Source organism: Hemitrygon akajei, chromosome 27 (assembly GCF_048418815.1).
Source record: "Hemitrygon akajei chromosome 27, sHemAka1.3, whole genome shotgun sequence".
NCBI lineage: Eukaryota > Metazoa > Chordata > Chondrichthyes > Myliobatiformes > Dasyatidae > Hemitrygon > Hemitrygon akajei.
Genome location: NC_133150.1, coordinates 32,141,586 through 32,159,929, shown reverse-complemented (window position 1 = coordinate 32,159,929; position 18,344 = coordinate 32,141,586). Strand labels below are relative to the sequence as shown.

Genomic DNA, 18,344 nt, shown 5'->3' with positions numbered 1-18,344 from the left:
GCCGCTCCAAAAATAAGGCACATCATGTAAAAGGATTTGTGACTGGCAATGAGTACCAGAGGGGAAAAAAAATTAACACTGAAATGAATAGCTGATTCGAATAATATCATGAAAGCAGTAATGCTTTCTTGAAACAGTTTCACAGCTGGATTAACTAAGCACCTCGTAAGCATGTGGTGACAAAATCCCTTTCATTGGGTACAGTTGCACTGGTGTGGTATTTTTTCTGTTTGTTGCACAAGTCTTTGGAAACATCCAGCTCAATCCAACCTATCCTTTATGCAGAAGCTATTCCTAAATTAGCAACAGGGCTAAAAGGCCAGTTCCGAGATTCCAGACAAAGAAATTTTTATGTACCTCAGTTTTAGATAATCATGTCCCCTCATTCAAGACTCTCTCACTAATGAAAATATCTCAGTGCCTACTCTGTCATACCCCTTTAGGATCAGTAAGATCACCCAGTATTCTTTTAAACTCCAGACCAACCTGATTAGCTTAGATAGATAGATAATCCTCTCATCCCAGCTATCAGCCTTTTGAATCTCTTTTGGACTGCTTCTATTGCTAATATATCCTTAGTATCAGCACCATCTCCACGAAGGATATTCTTAAAAGGCGATTCCTCAAGGAGACAGCATTCATCATAAATGACCCTCACCATCCAAGACACATACTCACCATTTTAGGAACAGCTTCTTCCCCACCACCACCACAGTTCTGAGTGGTTCATGAACCCACGTCCACTATTTTACTCACTTTGCGCATTATTTATTAATCATTCTTATTGTAATTTATCGGATTTTTATAAAAATAATTGTACTGCTGCTGCAAAACAACAAACTGCAAAACCCGATTCTGAGGTAGGAGGCCTGAAACGGTGTGTGGTACTTGAGGTGCAACTGCAAAGGAACTTCCCTATTTCTAGAATCCAGCTCTTGCAATAAAGGGCGATGCTATTTGCCCTCGTAACTACTTGCATACCTGCCAGCTAACGTTTTTTTTGAGATTCATGTACAAGAACAGCTAGGTCCCTCTATATTTCACTCCTCAGACTCTTAGCAATGAGATAATGATCTATTTTTTGATTCTCACATCAAAGTGCATGACCTCACACTTTCCCCACTCACTCATGCATAACCACCTTACTCAATATACACTCAGTGGCCACTTTATTGGGTACAGGAGTGGAACCCAGTGTGCTCTTCTGCAGCTGTAGCCCATCTGCTTCCAGGTTTGATGCTGTGCATTCAGAGATGCTCTTCTACATACCACTGTTGCAACAAAAGGTTATTCAAGTTATTGTTGCCTGCCTGTCAGTTTGAACCAGTCTGGCCATTCTCCTCTGACCTCTCTCATTAACAAGGCGTTTTCACCCACTGAACTGCAGCTCACTAGACTTTTTTTTTTGTTTCTGCACCATTCCCTGTAAACCAGAGACTTCTGTGCAAGAAAATTCCAAAAGATCAGCAGTTTCTTAGATACTCAAACCACCCTGTCTGGCACCAACAATCATTCCACGGTCAAAGTCACTTAGATCACATTTCTTCCCCATTCTGATGTTTGGTCTTAATGGCAACTAAACTGCTTGACCATGTCTGCATGCTTTCAAGCACTGAGTTGCTGCCACAATTGCCTGATTAGGTATTTACAATACTAAGCAAGGGTACAGGTGTACCTAATACAGAGGCCACTGAGGGTAAATGACAATTGTAACAGATCTTCTGCCTTTTACTAGAAACAACTGAAGATAATCCTTCAAAGGACAAGGCACCTGCCTCTGGAGTTATCCAACATGGTAGACATAGATTCTTCATCCAACAGTTCAATATAACTAGAGTTGATATCCTAAATTAAATCAAAAATTTTTTTTGAGCCTTTGCCTCCTAAAACTGTTTTGAATATCTTAACTTGTAACATTGTATAAAGTATAATTGAATTAATGGATTAATTATTCCAGTGACTGCAGAAAGTTAGTCCAGAAAAATTTATATACATAAAAGGAGGCCAGTCAGCTCAAACATCCCCGTTTAACATTTTTCCTTGGGAAATTCAAAACCAATCCCAAGAAGCCTGTATCTTCCTCAGATTTCAAATATTTATCTACTTTTCCCATAGGGAGGGGTGTGAAGGGCAATGCAGTACTGAGTCAGCTCTGTAATAATCCATAAAAAAAAAATCACACAGTGTACTCTTCAGGGAAAAGTACTTCAATTTTTAATGCAATAACCTTTAAAGTAATCCTGTTCAGTTAGAAAACAAAATCAACTTCCATACAGCAAATCTTTGCTATAGTCTGCAGCTGGAAACTACTCAACACAATGAATTTTCTTTGCTGAATTTACCCCACTTTAAAATCCAGAAGAATCTGCATCTCATCCTGATTGGTTTCAATTGGGACACGTGGAACACTATAGACACAAGAGGTATGAGGTAGTGAAGATGCCAGAAATCTAGAGCAACACACACAACGTGCTGGAGGAGCTCAGGAGGTCAGGCAGCATCTATGGATGGAAATAAACAGTCAACATTTCAGGCTGAGACCACTTATCAGAACACTGATGACTTGGTTCTGAATAGTTCAAATAAGTTGCAATTACCACCTTTTCACTTTTATAAATAACTACAGAATCTAATCTACTTTAAAACATCAGCAAGATGCTACATATAAATACAAGCCTGGTAAAGTATTTCATCCTCACTATAGACAAGAGAAATAGTTTGTGTTTCATTAGTATATATTCCTATTGCCCAAACTTTCTTACACTGCAGTCTAAATGAGTTTGTTTTTTTGATTTTGTGCCAACAGTAAGGCCGAGCCAATTCCATGTACTGACAGCTGGCGTCCACTCTAATGAGCTACTGCCGCCAAGAAGAAAAAAAAAATCAGAATTAAAACAACACGTAATAAACAACAAAAGATATGACAGAGCAACTCCAAGCCAATAATCCAGCGGAAGGGATCAAGTGGCCGTCCATGACAAAATTGGAATGGCTTGATTAGATTACGCAGCAGTAATCATTCCCATGTATCCCATTATTGTATGCAATTCCCCTGAGGAAAGTGTATTTTGAGCATTTTATAAATAACAGCAATAATATTGCTAAGAATAATTATTATTTCTATAAATTCTGTTTTAGGAACAGATTTTTAACATGCAGATGCAATTTTATGGAAAACAGGTTGAAGCTATAATGAGAAATTTAAAGCTGGTTCATGGAGAGTTCAATTTCTACTCTCTGTGCTTTGAGGATGTCTCACCATAACCCAGCTCCACCAACAAAAGTAAAATGCATTTTATACATATGCCTCCTACAAATAAAAAAAATACAAAAAAATTTACTGTCTCAAGGTTTGCATTTTTAATTAGTTCAATGATATGTTCTCTTATCTTGTGGAAGCTCTCCAAACCACACTCAATCAGCCAAAATCCTTGCTTAAGCAGCCTGATGCTGAACTTAGCTGCACACTTCTAAAGTGTATCTAGCAATACAAATATCATACAAGGGTAGGACATGCACCATGAATGAATGATAGGGCCCTATGGAGCACTGAGGAACAAAGTGATCTTGATGTACAAGGCCTAATATCTCTGAAAGTGGCATTTTATACAGGCTGCCAACATAGCATACTGGATGCTTGACTTCATCGATCAGGGGTTTAGGAAGCAAGAGCTGGGAGGTCTCAGTACAACTTCAGAAAATGTTACTTAGACCACAGCTGGAAGACTACATGCAATTCTGAATGCCAAAGTACAGGGAGATGTGATTGCTCTGGAGCGAGTGCAGAGGAGATTCACTAGGATGTTGCCCAGGATGGAACACATCAGTCATGAGGAAAGTCTGGGTGGGCTGACCTTGTAATCTTGAAGGACAGGAAACTGAAGGGGGACCTAGCAACGAGATACAAGAATCAAAAGAGGTGCAGACAGGCAGAGATGAATTGAAGTTTTTTTTCCTCTATGGCAGAATTTTTTCCCTCCAATGAAAGGAAATCAAAGACTAGAGCGCATAGATTCAAAGTGAGAGAGGGGAAAGATTTAAAAAGGGACCCGAGGGGCAACTTCTTCACACAAGGGTGGTGGATATATGGAATGAACTGTGGACGTGCTTGAGACAAGTGAAGTAACAACATTTAAATAACATTTGGACGGGTACATGGGTATGAAAGGTTGTGGGATATGGACCAAAGGAGGACAAATGCAAATAGCTTAGGTGAGCATCTTGGTCATGTGAAAGGGTCTGTTACCATGCTGTGTTGCTTTAATGCTCTAAATGTCCAAGACCAGAAGGCATCAGTTTAAGTTGAGGAGCAAGAGGTGTAGAAGGGATCTGAGCAATATTTTTTTTTACTCAGAGGGTGGATGGAATCTGGAACATATTGTCTGAGGGAATGGTGTGGGCAGACTTTCAAAGTTCAAGAAGCACCACTTGAATTGTCAAGGCACAGAAGGCTACAGACTAATTGCTGGTAATTGGATTAAGTTCACAATGAATTTCATGGTCAGACTAGACAGGTTGGGCCAAGGTGCATCTTTCAGAGTTGCTTCAGCGTAACCCACATATTAAAAACCTTTACATTAAATTATCAGCCTCACTCTTCGGCTTCTGAATGTTGGATGCCCTCAAATTTGCCTGTTCTGACAGAATAGAGTTTTCTAAATTGAATCCTACACACAAGCATTTAAAGTTCCCCCCTCCCCAAAGTGAGATAAAAGTTCTAGATGCATCACCATAGTTAAAAGCTTTCATAAACCTGACTTTTTTTTCTACAGAAACAGTAAAGGTCCAAGCAATGCATAGCAGGGCAATTAATACCAAAGTTTTAGATTAGACAAATAGCTCAAGGCTGACACCTGCTGGACTATATCAAAATCTTTAGTAATATTGCTAAATGATACTAGAGCTTTTGTACATGACTAGTTCCTTTTAAAAACTGTTTTCTGCTCATACCTACACACTTAATTAACGCTTTACAAAAATCAATCTATCGGACACATTTTATATAATCCTGATGGCTAAGTTAATATCTGGGTTTTAAGGTTACATTACTTGAACAAGTTACATTGACTGTATTCCCATTTACTAAATCTGTGAATAAAGAGTGATCATACAGAGAAAATTAAAGTAATACAAAGCTGGTAGGATACTTCCTCTGCTGAGAGCCTTGAACATACATAGCATAGATTTACTATTAGAGTAGGTTTGTTCAGAGGTGATATGGGTATAGGATGGGGTGTATGTGAAGAAGTATTTACATATTCAGAACAATATGAATTTACATGTCACCCTTTCTCATCAAAATAGTATTAAGGTTGCAAATTAATTACAGAAATTCTAAACAGAGACCGGTAATTTTTTTGGATAGGGTATTATAGGTTATAGAATCAAAATAGGTAAAAATTGGGGTACAGATAAGCAATAATCAATACAAATGGCAGTATAAACTGAAAGATGAACAGGCTTTACTTTACTTTATTGTCATCAAACAATTGATACTAGAGCGTACAATCATCACAGCAATATTTGATTCTGCGCTTCGCGCTCCCTGAAGTACAAATCGAAGTAAATATAATAAAAATTTAAATTATAAATCATAATTAGAAAATAGAAAAGGGAAAGTAAGGTAGTGCAAGTCAGGTCCGGATATTTGGAAGGTACGGCCCAGATCCGGGTCAGGATCCATTCAGCAGGCTCCTCTATTTCCTATATTCTTTAGTGACAAAGCAATGAAGCCTACAGTAAGATTTGTTCATTCGTTGTGTGCCGTGTCATATGACATGGGTAATCATGGTCCCAGAAATGGTTTGTCATCGCCTTCTTCTGGGCAAGACAGGTGACCCAGCCACTATCAATACTCAGAGACTGTCTGCCAGGTACCAGTGGTCATGTAACCAGGAAGTGTGATATGCACCAGCTTTTCATACGACTGTCCACCACCTGTTCCTATGGCTTCATGTGACCCTGTTTGGGGGGCTAGGCAGGTACTACACCTTGCCCAAGGTGAAATGCAGGCTAGTGAAGGGAAGGAATGCCCAACACCTCCTTTGGTATGGATGCATCTCCACCCCCCCCGCCCCCATAAGATTATTTCCATATTTAAGGCAGAAGGCAAGAGTTAAAAGAACCAGTTAAAAGTTACAGCAGTGTTTATTTGGGGGGCAACTTAGCCACTGAATATATTGATTTCCTATAAAGGGTAGAACCGTGATTTTCCTATACATTTTTAACATTCTCTGAGTGGTCAGTTTTTAAATGCCCATGCTTAATTACCCTGAAGGTGGTGGTTATAAATCATCTTCAACTAAGGTGTCCTTCCAGGGAAGATAATTCTGTTACATAGAGTTCCAAGATTTACATCTATAATTGGTAACCCCAAGACTATGTTCTGAATATGCATGGCTGAACTACAAGTAGATGAAGAATGAAATGCCATTTTACAGAACGTTTGCCACAACTCAGAAGATACCAGAGCATTTAATAGCAATAAAGTAACTTAGTTTTATATAGGTCAATACAACATCATGGCCTGTACTGTGCTGAACTGTTCTATCAGTCTAACATATCCCTTCTACACAGCCCATTACCCTCTATTTTTCTTTAATCCATGTGCATATCTAAGAGTCTCTTAAATGTCCCTATCGTATTAGCATCTTCCACCACGTGCCTGATAAATCTCCTAAACTTTCCTTCTTTTGAGGTATGGTCACAGTTGTAAAGGAGCAATGGATAATGTGTGCACAACAAACTCCACAAGCAGCACTGTGATTGTGACTAAATAATCTTCATTTTGAGTCATATTAATTGAAGTTTAAACATTGACCTGGACAACTGAGAAGAACTATATCTAGTTAGTAGCTTGGTGTAATGTCATATCTAAAAGAAGTCAGAGTGCAGAATTCTTTTTCCTCAACGGAAGGACAAAATTCAGTTTTTGTTCTGGCAGGAGGTTTAAATCCAAACTTTCTAACTCAGAACAATGAGTTAATGATTTAGACCGCAGTCTGTTGGGATGGTGTAAACAGAATCCAGTGGAGCTTTTAAGAAGAAAATGAAAGGCATGAGTGAAAATAATATGCAGCGATGTGTAGAAAGAAGAGGAGCAAGGGACTAATTTAATGCTCTGACAGGAGCAGTACAAAGTGAGTAGGCAGACTGACCTTCTCTTCTGCCTTTACAGTTCTATGATTCAGAGGTTGTACCCAGAGAATCAAAGGTCACACAATAGACTATTTAAAACAGTACAAAGGTGAACTGATAATTATCAAAGAGTGAGTCAACATACAGTTCAGAAGATTCATAGTTTGATTCTAAAGCTATGTTGAGAGAAGTTACTTTAAAAGAAGCATTGGTGAATGTGCTCCAAGGTTTCAAAAAGATTGAGTCAGGAAGGCGGGGGAAAGATAAAGATAACAATATGGTTATCTTTGAGGAGGAATGGAGAAATGTCATATGCCATTAGTGAGGAAGTCAATAATAGCAGGAATCTAATGCCAAAAAGATCAGTCTCCAATGGTGCACATTAATATATAAAAATTGCACTATTCAAACAAAAATAACAACTTAAAAATTAGCTTTATCACATGTACATTGAGATATACAGTGAAACCAGTATACATACAAATCAAATCAGTGAGAACTGTGCTGAGCAGCCTTCGTGTGTCGGCATGCTTCTGGTGTCAACGTAGAATGCACATAACTCATTAACCATAAATGTAGTCCTTAGATGTGGAAGGAAACCAGAGTACCCAGGATCATGAGAAGATACAAACTCCTTATAGATAGCAGCAAGAATTGAACCCTGATCTTACAGCTGGTGCTAACCGCTGATGTCCTGTCCCACTTTACTTTTGGCTCATTGGATGAAATAGAGGAAAATACAGAACCCAGAATTTAAGTAGAAGAGGTTACAATCTTCATTATGCATTGAGTGAATGTGTACAGGGTCTCCAAAGAGATCTGAAAACAAGATGGAGAAGCATGAATCAACCCAACTGAACATGGGGGACTCTTTTGGACTTTGTCATGTTCATACTTCAGCAAACTCAACACACAAAAGAAAACTATGGTTAAACACTTCATCTCATGTCAGTTCCCTCATCTTAATTTATGTGAAAGCCCTGTACTTCAGAACCTTGTTCCCACAATGTACCAACATGGCCCAGTGCCATGAATATTACTCCTTCACGCAAAAGTTAGCCATGGTTTCAGGGTTACAAATCAAAACAAATGATATTTCTTGACATGGAATGCACAGGATTTTATCTAGGGTTAAATAAGCTTAAACACTACCCATCTGTACTGCTGAAAGAACTTGATTCAATCCATACTCTAACTAATTTTGAAAAACAAAGACTTTGAACACTGCCTAATGTTGAGGTACTTTTGAAATGTTGATCACGCACAAGCAGCAGGTACAAATTCACCAACTTCACTTGGGGCAAAATTTGGAAAGAGAAGTCAGATACAAGAACAGCACACATGGATCTTCAATCAGAAATAATGTGGGAATTTTCAAATCCCATAAGAACGAGTTTCAATCATGGGGGCAACAGGGCTCCAAAACATGACCAAGGAGAGTTGCACAAGCAAATTTTTCCTAGGAGAAGAGTTCATCACAACCTAGTAACCCTGTGGGAAAATACATATGCATGAACTGTCAGCAGAGAACACACAAGTTATTGTATGATTGAGTGCTTCACTCACAGTAATATACAATTTTACCAAATTAAAAGGTAGCTAGAGAAATTTATTTACAGAAAAAAAAATACCAGAAAGGAGATGAGAGATTTGGAAAAGCTTGGTATAACAGAGAACTGCAGTGCGTTGGGGCTCCAACAGAGAGAGTGGCAGACCACACTAGACAGGATAGTTTGACTTTGTTTCTATAATGGTCAATTAGGAAGTTGGAAGGGCCTTCACAATGTCAGAACTTAATAAACAGAAGGTGAAAATTCTACCAAAAAGGTAGAAATTTTTCATCTTGGGTTTACTACTGCTCAAATGTTATGTCACTGCAATCTTTGAAATTAGGGCTCACACACCCAATGCCTGATCATTAATATATAATCAGGGCTCTAATAACAACCCCTGTCAACGCTAATGAAAATTTTCTTCCAGTCTGAAAAGAAACAGTGCACCATTACACTGGCTCTACTTTTTTTCTTCTGTTAAATTCAAGAGCTTTCATTTATTTGGCTACTTCCATGCAGTAAAATATCACAAACAACTCTACAGATCAAATAAAAGTAAACTTTAGGAGAATTGACTAAGTTTTCTCAATTTGTTAGAGTAAATGAAGGAAGTGAGGTGAAAAGGTTCAAGGAGGAAATAGAAAACACAAAAATTTTCAATTCTGTCTCCATTCCAATCATCAGCAAATCTTCAGAAGTAGATTCTGAAAAGCTTCCTTTGTTCTTTCATTTATCTCATAATACTCATTAGGAAATGCTGAAAAAACTTGTGTAACTAAAAAATATTACATCCATTTCAAAATCATTTTTACATAAATTTGAACAATCCACAAGTTCTCAACTGTTGCTAAAACATTTTTTTAAATCTGGATGCTAAGGAACGAAAATGTGATTAAAATTCCAATTTGTTCTAACAGAATTAACCTATATTTTAAATTGAGTTCAATGACAATTTTGATTAATGACTACCTTTTCCTCCATTTTAATTGCTCCTTGCAGAACATGTTGTTCCTATCTGAAGTAAAAGCCTTATTTGAAAACTCCCTGTTCTTTCCCTAAGGCTTCATACTTTAATATGCAGGGCAGAATGGGAATAAAAAGCAGTACAATGCTTGCATGAGCCATTGTCAAGAATTATCCTTTAAGTGCAGCTTACCCGTTACCTTGGGTACTCTCCGCAGACTTGTACATTAATGCCTAAATGCTTTCATTAATAATCATAATTCAAAACAGCAACACTAAATGGATATCAAACAGGTATGTTGAAGTGAAGTACCATATGGTCCAATGATTTTTTTTGTTGCACTTTGTGAAATTTCCAAATATTATTAAACTGAGATTGCCTATTATTGCAAAGTATTCCCAGAACAAATAGGAAAAACATAAAAAAGACAAAAAAAATCTAAAAAAGTGTTTTTGTATTTAAACACAAATGTGATTTTATATTGAAATATATGCTCAGTGGCCACTTTATTAGGTACACCTGCTCATCAATGAAATATCTAATCAGCCAACTATGTGGCTGCAACTCAATGCAAAACTACCTGTAAAAAAAATTACAAATTTTGGTTTTCACTCTTTCCTAGGTCATGACACTAATAACAGACTAGTGGATTGAATATACGCGATTTTAACTGGTAATGAATATGCTATGACCCAGGCTACTGTGGGAGGGAGGGAGAAAATTGCTGAGCCTCTGGCAATGTTCTTTGAATCATCAATGGGGACGGGAGAGGTTCCAGAGGATTGGAGGGTTGCGGATGTTGTTTCTTTATTCAAGAAAGGGAGCAGAGATAGCCCAGGAAATTATAGACCACTGAGTCTTACTTCAGTGGTTGGTAAGTTGAGGAGAAGATCCTGAGAGGCAGGATTTATGAACATTTGGAGAGGCATAATATGATTAGGAATAGTCAGCATGGCTTTGTCAAGGGCAGGTTGTGCCTCATGAGCCTGATTCAACTTTTTGAGGATGTGACTAACACATTGATGAAGGAAGAGCAATAGATGTAGCGAATATGGATTTCAGCAAGACATCTGATAAGGTACCCCATGCAAGGCTTATTGAGAAAGTAAGGAAGCATGGGATCCAAGGGAGCATTGCTTTGTGGATCCAGAACTGGCTTGCCCACAGAAGGCAAAGAGTGGTTGTACATAGGTCATTTTCTGCATGGAGGTCGATGATCAGTGGAGTGCCTCAGGGATCTGTTCCGGGACCCTTACTCTTTGTGATTTTTATAAATGACCTAGATGAGGAAGTGGAGGGATGGGTTAATAAGTTTGCTGATGACACAAAGGTTGGAGGTGTTGAGGATAGTGTGGAGGGCTGTCAGAGGTTACAGCGGGACATTGACAGGATGCAAAGCTGGGCTGAGAAGTGGCAGATGGAGTTCAACCCAGTTAAGTGTGAAGTGGTTCATTTTGGTAGGTCAAATATGATGGCAGAATACAATATTAATGGCAAGACTCTTGGCAGTGTGGAGGATCAGAGGGATCTTGGGGTCCGAGTCCATAGGACGATCAAAGCAGCTGTGCAGGTTGACACTGTGGTTAAGAAGGCATATGGTGTATTGGCCTTCATTGATCGTGGAATTGAATTTAGGAGTCAAGAGGTAATGTTGCAGCCATATAGGACCCTAGTCAGACCCCACTTGGGGTACTGTGTTCAGTTCTGGTCACCTCACTACAGGAAGGATGTGGAAGCCATAGAAAGGGTTCAGAGGAGATTTAGAAGGATGTTGCCTGGATTGGGGAGCATGCCTTATGAAAATTGGTTCAGTGAACTCAGCCTTTTCTCCTTGGAGCAATGGAGGATGAGAGGTGACCTGATAGAGGTGTACAAGATGATGATGATGATGATAGGCATTGATCATGTGGATAGTCAGAGGATTTTTCCCCAGAGCTGAAGTGGTTGCCACAAGAGGACACAGGTTTAAGGTGCAAACACGAGGAAATCTGCAGATGCTGGAAATTCAAACAACAACACACACAAAATGCTGGTGGAACACAGCAGGCCAGGTAGCATCTATAGAAGCACTGTCGACGTTTCGGGCCGAGACGTCAACAGTGCTTCTCCCTATAGATGCTGCCTGGCCTGCTGTGTTCCACCAGCATTTTGTGTGTGTTGTTGTACAGGTTTAAGGTGTTCGGGAGTAGGTACAGAGGAGATGTCAGGGGTAAGTTTTTTTTTACTCAGAGTGGTGAGTGTGTGGAATGGGCTACCGGCAAAGGTGGTGGAGGCAGATACAATAGCGTTTTTTTAAACAGACTTTTAGATAGGTACATGGAGCTTAGAAAAATAGAGGGCTATGGGTAAGCCTAGTAATTTCTAAGGTAGGGATATGTTCGGCACAACTTTGTGGGCCGAAGGGCCTGTATTGTGCTGTAGGTTTTCTATGTTTCTATGTCCAAATGTCCAAAAGCTAAATTCTGACTAAACATTACTAAGTCATATCTGTAAACTATTCCCCACTTAACATTCACAATTAATTGGAAGTGTATAGAGTATTCTTAAAACAAAATATCAGTGCCAAATTAATGAAAGATACCAATCCTATTCTATTTACTGGTGAGCATTCATTTTACATCACCTTGCTGAACTAATATAGCACAGACAAAGATTACATCACTCAGAGCTTGCAAATGATCTTAATTCAATTGCCCATCAATTTCATTTTGAAAGCCCCATTTGACACTGCCACGTTACTAAACAACTGAATGTAAAAGAAAGCACGAAGATCTTGTAAACAGCAGAGTAATTAATGACAATCTATATTGGGGCAGTTGGGGTAGGACAAAAGAATAGTGGAAAAATTGAGAGAACTCATTTGCCTTTGCAGAGCAAGAGAACAAATGATTCTACCTGAATAGGCAAATAAGGACCCCATTTTAACATTTCATTTTGAAAAATTCCTTTATTTTTCAGAGCAGTATGAAATCTCTGGAGTGCATCTTGAATCCACATTCGAACTCTGCAGCGGGCATGTATTGTCTGCTCAAGTTATCTGAGTTAGTGGAACCGAATGGTATCTGTCACGCTTACCTTTGGCACATGTGGGTTAAACTCCACTGCTCTGTGTATTGCTTCCACAGCATTCATTTCTGCTGTGCTGAGTCCTCGCCGAGAGGCTGCCTCTGGTGAGAACCTGTTATCAGACAAGCAAAACGAAGTGTAAAGTTGAGCTATTCAAACATCAGAAATTTAAAATGCAAATTCCTCCATTCCATAAACATCTCATTCTTTTATGAGAAAGTCCAGGGTTCTTTATAAAAGAAAGCAAAGGGCGGTTTCCTGAAAGTTATGAAGGAGTCTGATATGCTACGCATAGCAAAGACATTTACACTTGTGAAGCTGTTGAATACCAACAGCCATAAATATACAGTGGTTACTAGAAAATCTAACAGGAAATGTAGGATATATTTCTTTATCCAGTGGGTGGTTAGAATGTGGTTGTTAACATCTGAAACAGGATTTGAAATAATCATGCAAATGCACTTAAGTGGAAGCTAGTAAATATGAAAAATAATTAAAAATTATATTGATGGAATTGTGTGAACCTGGTTTATATGAAACAAACATAAACAATTGAGCAAAATATCCTATTACTTGTATTTCAAATTTTTTGCAATTCCATGCAACACCTTTGTCGACCAGTATGCAAGCCAAGAGCTAAGCCTGGGCTTCATTAAACTGAACATTTCACAAATGACCTGGAACAATTGCATCCCAAAAGCAAGTGATAATTTTACAAGATCTGGAAACAAGGAGAGTGACAACAAACAGATGCCTTTGCTGACATGCAATTAAGCAATACAAGCGATTACCTCAGCATTACCAAACACAATCCTATGCCACCTATAAATTTTACTGTTACATATCCTGTTTTACTGGCATTCTTTGCTATCATGAAACATGGTTGTGTCTAATATTTGTTAAGACCAGACTTCTGTAATACATCTTGAATGCCATTTAAAAAATACTCGTTCTGGCATGTGCACTCTAATGGTAGGGTCATACGTACTGACTATCTAGAATCCATTAAGGTTCAAAATTCTTTAATGTCATTTCCAGTACACAAGTACAAAGGAGAACAAAATAATTGTTACTCCGGATCAAGCAGCATAAAAAATCCATTAAGATAAAAAACACAACAATAAATAATTGCTTAAAATAACTTGTATACATAGACTAACTGCATGTCCATAAAGTGACACTGGGCACAAGAGCGTCTGTACATAAAGGTGACTCACAGGAAATGATAAAATAGTACTGGTTGGAGTTATGGAGGAGTGGGTTAGCAGGTGGAGGTGTTGATTAGCCTTACTGCTTGGGGAAAGTACAGAGTTATAAGTGCACACTGCAAACCTTCTTCCCTTTTGAAGAATAATAAGCAATTACATTTTTTACAACAACCTACAGGTAACTTCTAGGATTTCATTATAAACTGGCAACGGTCCACAAGTTAAGTTACTAATTGTATTCAGTTTTACTGTCTGCAACAGGCAAAGATTAGAACACATCAGCTGGAAGCTGACACTCAACCATTTCTGCCTGAACTTCATTGAACTGGGAACAGAACTACAACATTAGTTGCCAGTCAGCATTGAACTCAATGTAGGACTGCCTTAGGGACTCCAGCTCCAGAATTTTCTCCTCGGGGTTTACTCCCGAAGCCTTCCCCACGAGTGGGTATCACAGCAAGGCAGCAGAGGTTTGAGATCAGAGTTTTCCTTCTAGATGAGCTGCCAACCACAGCTGCCAAGCCCCATCTGCCCGAAGTAACTGGTTTCATGGTGCCAGTAACCTGCCTTTGCCCCTTCTCCTGTCAGTAGAAACAATTCTATCAGGCCACATGTGAAGGCCAGGAGACTTTAAAAAGGTGCAACCTAAATTTAAAAGGTTGTTGAAATTTCAACTGCATAGTGATATGATCAGAAGATGATCATATACAGTGATAGAATGAGGACCCTATTAATCAATAACACAATTTTAGGCATCATTGCCTTCATGCTTTATGGAGGTATATGAACTCTGCCAAAATTTTGCCCAACACAGGCGGATGAAAATTGCCTTTTACTTAACAAATACAGATTGCCATATTAGCTAGACATAAATCCACAATAAAGCCTTGGAGAGAAATGTTGCAATGGTTGGTGTTCTACTAAAATATTGATCAAGTTATCCAAGTATGATAATCGTATTATTAGCAATGTAACCCAAGACAACCTGTACTATATGGGTTCAGGTAATAAAAGAACAAGTGTGTTTGAAAAACAACGTGACCTTGGGAAAAAACTGTGATAAAAATTCTTCATCTATTTTGCAGCATGGAGACTTGATTGAGGGATTTTCACTGCCTATGTTTGGGATTACAGATATTCACAGCCTTAGTACAGGCTGGAACCTAACCAAAGAGTGAGATAATTTAAATACAGAGTAAATGAATCTGATGTATTACTGTCTAAAATAGAGTCTAGCATCCATGGATTTATAAGGAGTATAAAAACACAAAATAACATTGAAGATTATTATGATGAGAGATAAACTGACCAACTGATAACCAGAATGAGTTAAGCATAGCTAAGGTCTACATTAAGGACTGTGCAAGGTTATATTCACATGAGCCACTACCCACAAGTCTAAATATATCTTGAATTTACTGTCACTCATCATCAGGGCCTGTAATATAATTTCAGCTTTTCCAAAACAAGCCTAGAAAATAGACATCACCTGTCCTAATCATCTTCAACATCACTTTAATTACTCTGTCATGATTACTGAGCTATTGTCTATTACAAATCAAATGTAAAATCCTTGCCTTTGACTATAAATCAAATCTCTAGCTTTGCACTGAATCCGAACATTAGAGCTTGTTCCCCTAAATTTTCTGACTGCAAACTTCTGCCTCCTGTGTCTCATCATCCTTTTGCTCTGTCAGTCGTAATTCACTGCAATAACCCCAGTGTGACCTTCTATCTCAAATTTATTTTCATCCTTTAAAACATCTTTTATAACAATTCCAGAGATCAATCCAAACGCAATTATTCTCTGCATGTAATATTTCTTTGTACAGTCAGTGGTATGCTTTAAAACATGATAGAATTGTGATACAGTATACACAATAAGAAACTCCCAGGTATATGTTAAGAACTAAATCAAGGTGTTGGTTGGTTTTAAACAGCTGAGAAACATGTAAATTTGGATGATTTGTGTTCCAATACACGACCCACACAAAGTTCATCAAACTGCAGATTCTAGATTTGTCAGTTAAAAGGTGACAGATGGGTGGAAACAAGATGTCAATCAATAACTTAAACATCATAATTAGCAACAAAAATGTGCCAATGGTTTTCATAATTTTCTGAATCTTATGAATCAACACCTTTCTGCTACAAAGCATATCATACAGATAACTACAATTCCTGCTTTTCGGGCTCCTTTTCACTACTAGAATTGTTCCCAGTGCATTTTATAGTTGTTTAACAATGATTTAGAAATTAATATATGCAGAGGATAACGCTGATAGAACAGTGTAGTCATTCACCTCATAGGTGGTAACAAAAAAAAATTAACAGTTATGTCACATTTTCTATTCATGCAACACCATGTTAATATTTAACATATACATGAATATATAGGTAACATTTGCAATTCTGATTATTTAGGGGATATAGACAAGGTCAGAAACTGTGAAAGAGAGCACCAGTTATTAATAGCCAACACCCAAGAGCTAACAGTGTACAATGGCCTTGAAATGGGTCCAAGTCATTTATACTACATGGGCATTCTGAAAAGTTTCTCAGCTTTGCATTCATCTATTAATTCTACTGCGGTACTTTGCATGAAATCAGTGACATATTGCACTGCATGACATTGAGCACTCTCAAGATTGTAACAGTTAAAAAGGTTTAATACAAAAGGAACAGTCCACAAGACCTCTACTACAACTCAGATCATGACAAATATGTATCATAATCAATGCTCAAAGCCAGCTCAAAGAATAATACAATGCACAACTATTTTAATACCATTTGAAAACTACATTATTAATTTCTCATCATGTTCTTTATGGAAAGAGAGCACACAAAACATTTAATATAGTAGTTATATTCACCATAAAAACATTATTTCATTCAGCTGCTAAATTATGCATTCTTTTAGTCTCACTAGGCTAATTGAAGAGAAATAAATTAAGAGATTGCAGATATCGAATCTGTAACATTTTACGTTGCTGAACGTAGCACACAGAACCTTCCTCAAATGCTCAGAGTGATATTGTCCTGATAAGGTTTATCGGGGTTTGCTTGATTAAATGAAATCAAGGCAGAGGCTAAAGTCAAAATTTTAATTAAGATTTTAAAAATTAGATTTTATATATAGCAACATAAAAAATGCTGGAGGGATTCAGCAGGTCTTCAGGACCTGAAAGTCTCGACCCCAAACGTCAACTGTTTATTCATTTCCACAGATGCTGCCTGACCTGCTGAGTTCCTCCAGCATTTTGTGTGTGTTGCTCTGGATTTCCAGCACCTAGATATTCTCTTGTATTTAAATAAAACTGGCAGGTTCAGAAAGAAAAACCAAAAGAACTAAATCTTTGCACATAAGATATGTTTAAGTTGGTAACCTTACTTACTTATTCTGTTGTTCAGGGGTAGTCATAATTTCCAGGAATACCACTTTTGGGTAGATACAGGACTGTGCAAAAGTCTTAGGCATCCATATATGTGCCCAAGACTTTTGCACAGTACTGTAGCTTAAAAATATATTTCTAAAATCTCTCATAGGCAGCGAGCATGACTTCTTAGGGCATTGCAGCAGTGGAAGAGATTACAGGGATAGGGAAAATTAGGTACTCACTTGTCTGAAACAGCTCGTGCTTTTAGCAGTGCGGCTGTATAGCATATAGTTGCTGACTTTGGCAAGCTAATATCTGCAATCAAAGAAAAGATAAGTCAGGGTGCATATTCTATACAGGAAGATATTCAGCTTTATCACAACAAAGTCCATGTAAGTGAGCTACCAATAACTCCCTGGACTCAGTTTCCCATACAAACCATCTGAAACCGTGTCGCAAAACTCATATCAATTACTTGAACGTCCACCAATAAAGCTACTTAGGTAAAAACTAACTGTGGTTTTGTAATTTTCTTTAAACTGCCACACTAATCCAAAGACAAAATGTCTATTTTGCTGCAGTTCATAAGGCTATTTCACCCTGACAAAATAAATCCAAGAATGCATGCAAAGGGATTAGCCTCAAACAACAGAACCAAATACTGTACTGACAATGATAGCATCTGTAAAACAGATCAATACAAGCTGACAATGCTTAGTATATTTCTTCAATGAGGAAGGTATTGAAGAAACAAATTAAGATAGGATTTTTGCAAGATACAGGTCTTCTCTGCAGTTAAAAGCAACTTTTCAAAATAGTTGAAAACAGTTTGAAAATAAACTGAATCATGAAGATTTCTGTGAGGTTTTTAATTTGATTTTAGATAAACAGTACAGAACAGGCCCTCCCAGAAAAACAAACTGCACCACCCAGCAACCTATTTAACCTTAGCCTAATCACAGGACAATTTACAATGACCAAATAACCTACTAACCAGTATGTCTTAGGATTGTGGGAGGAAATCAGAGCACTCTTGAGG

At 38.0% G+C, this 18,344-nt stretch overlaps 1 protein-coding gene across 3 annotated transcripts in view; it reads right to left on the bottom strand.

The window, feature by feature from the left end:
* LOC140717236 (suppressor of tumorigenicity 7 protein homolog) overlaps nucleotides 1-18,344 on the bottom strand; it is a 136,892-nt gene that overhangs the window by 46,403 nt on the left and 72,145 nt on the right. For all 3 annotated transcript variants that reach the window (XM_073030578.1, XM_073030579.1, XM_073030580.1), the window contains exons 10-11: nucleotides 17,548-17,620; nucleotides 12,730-12,832 (exon numbers count right to left, since the gene is read on the bottom strand). In XM_073030578.1, coding sequence (XP_072886679.1) covers nucleotides 12,730-12,832; nucleotides 17,548-17,620 — 176 coding nt within the window. The remainder of the gene's footprint in view (nucleotides 1-12,729; nucleotides 12,833-17,547; nucleotides 17,621-18,344) is intronic.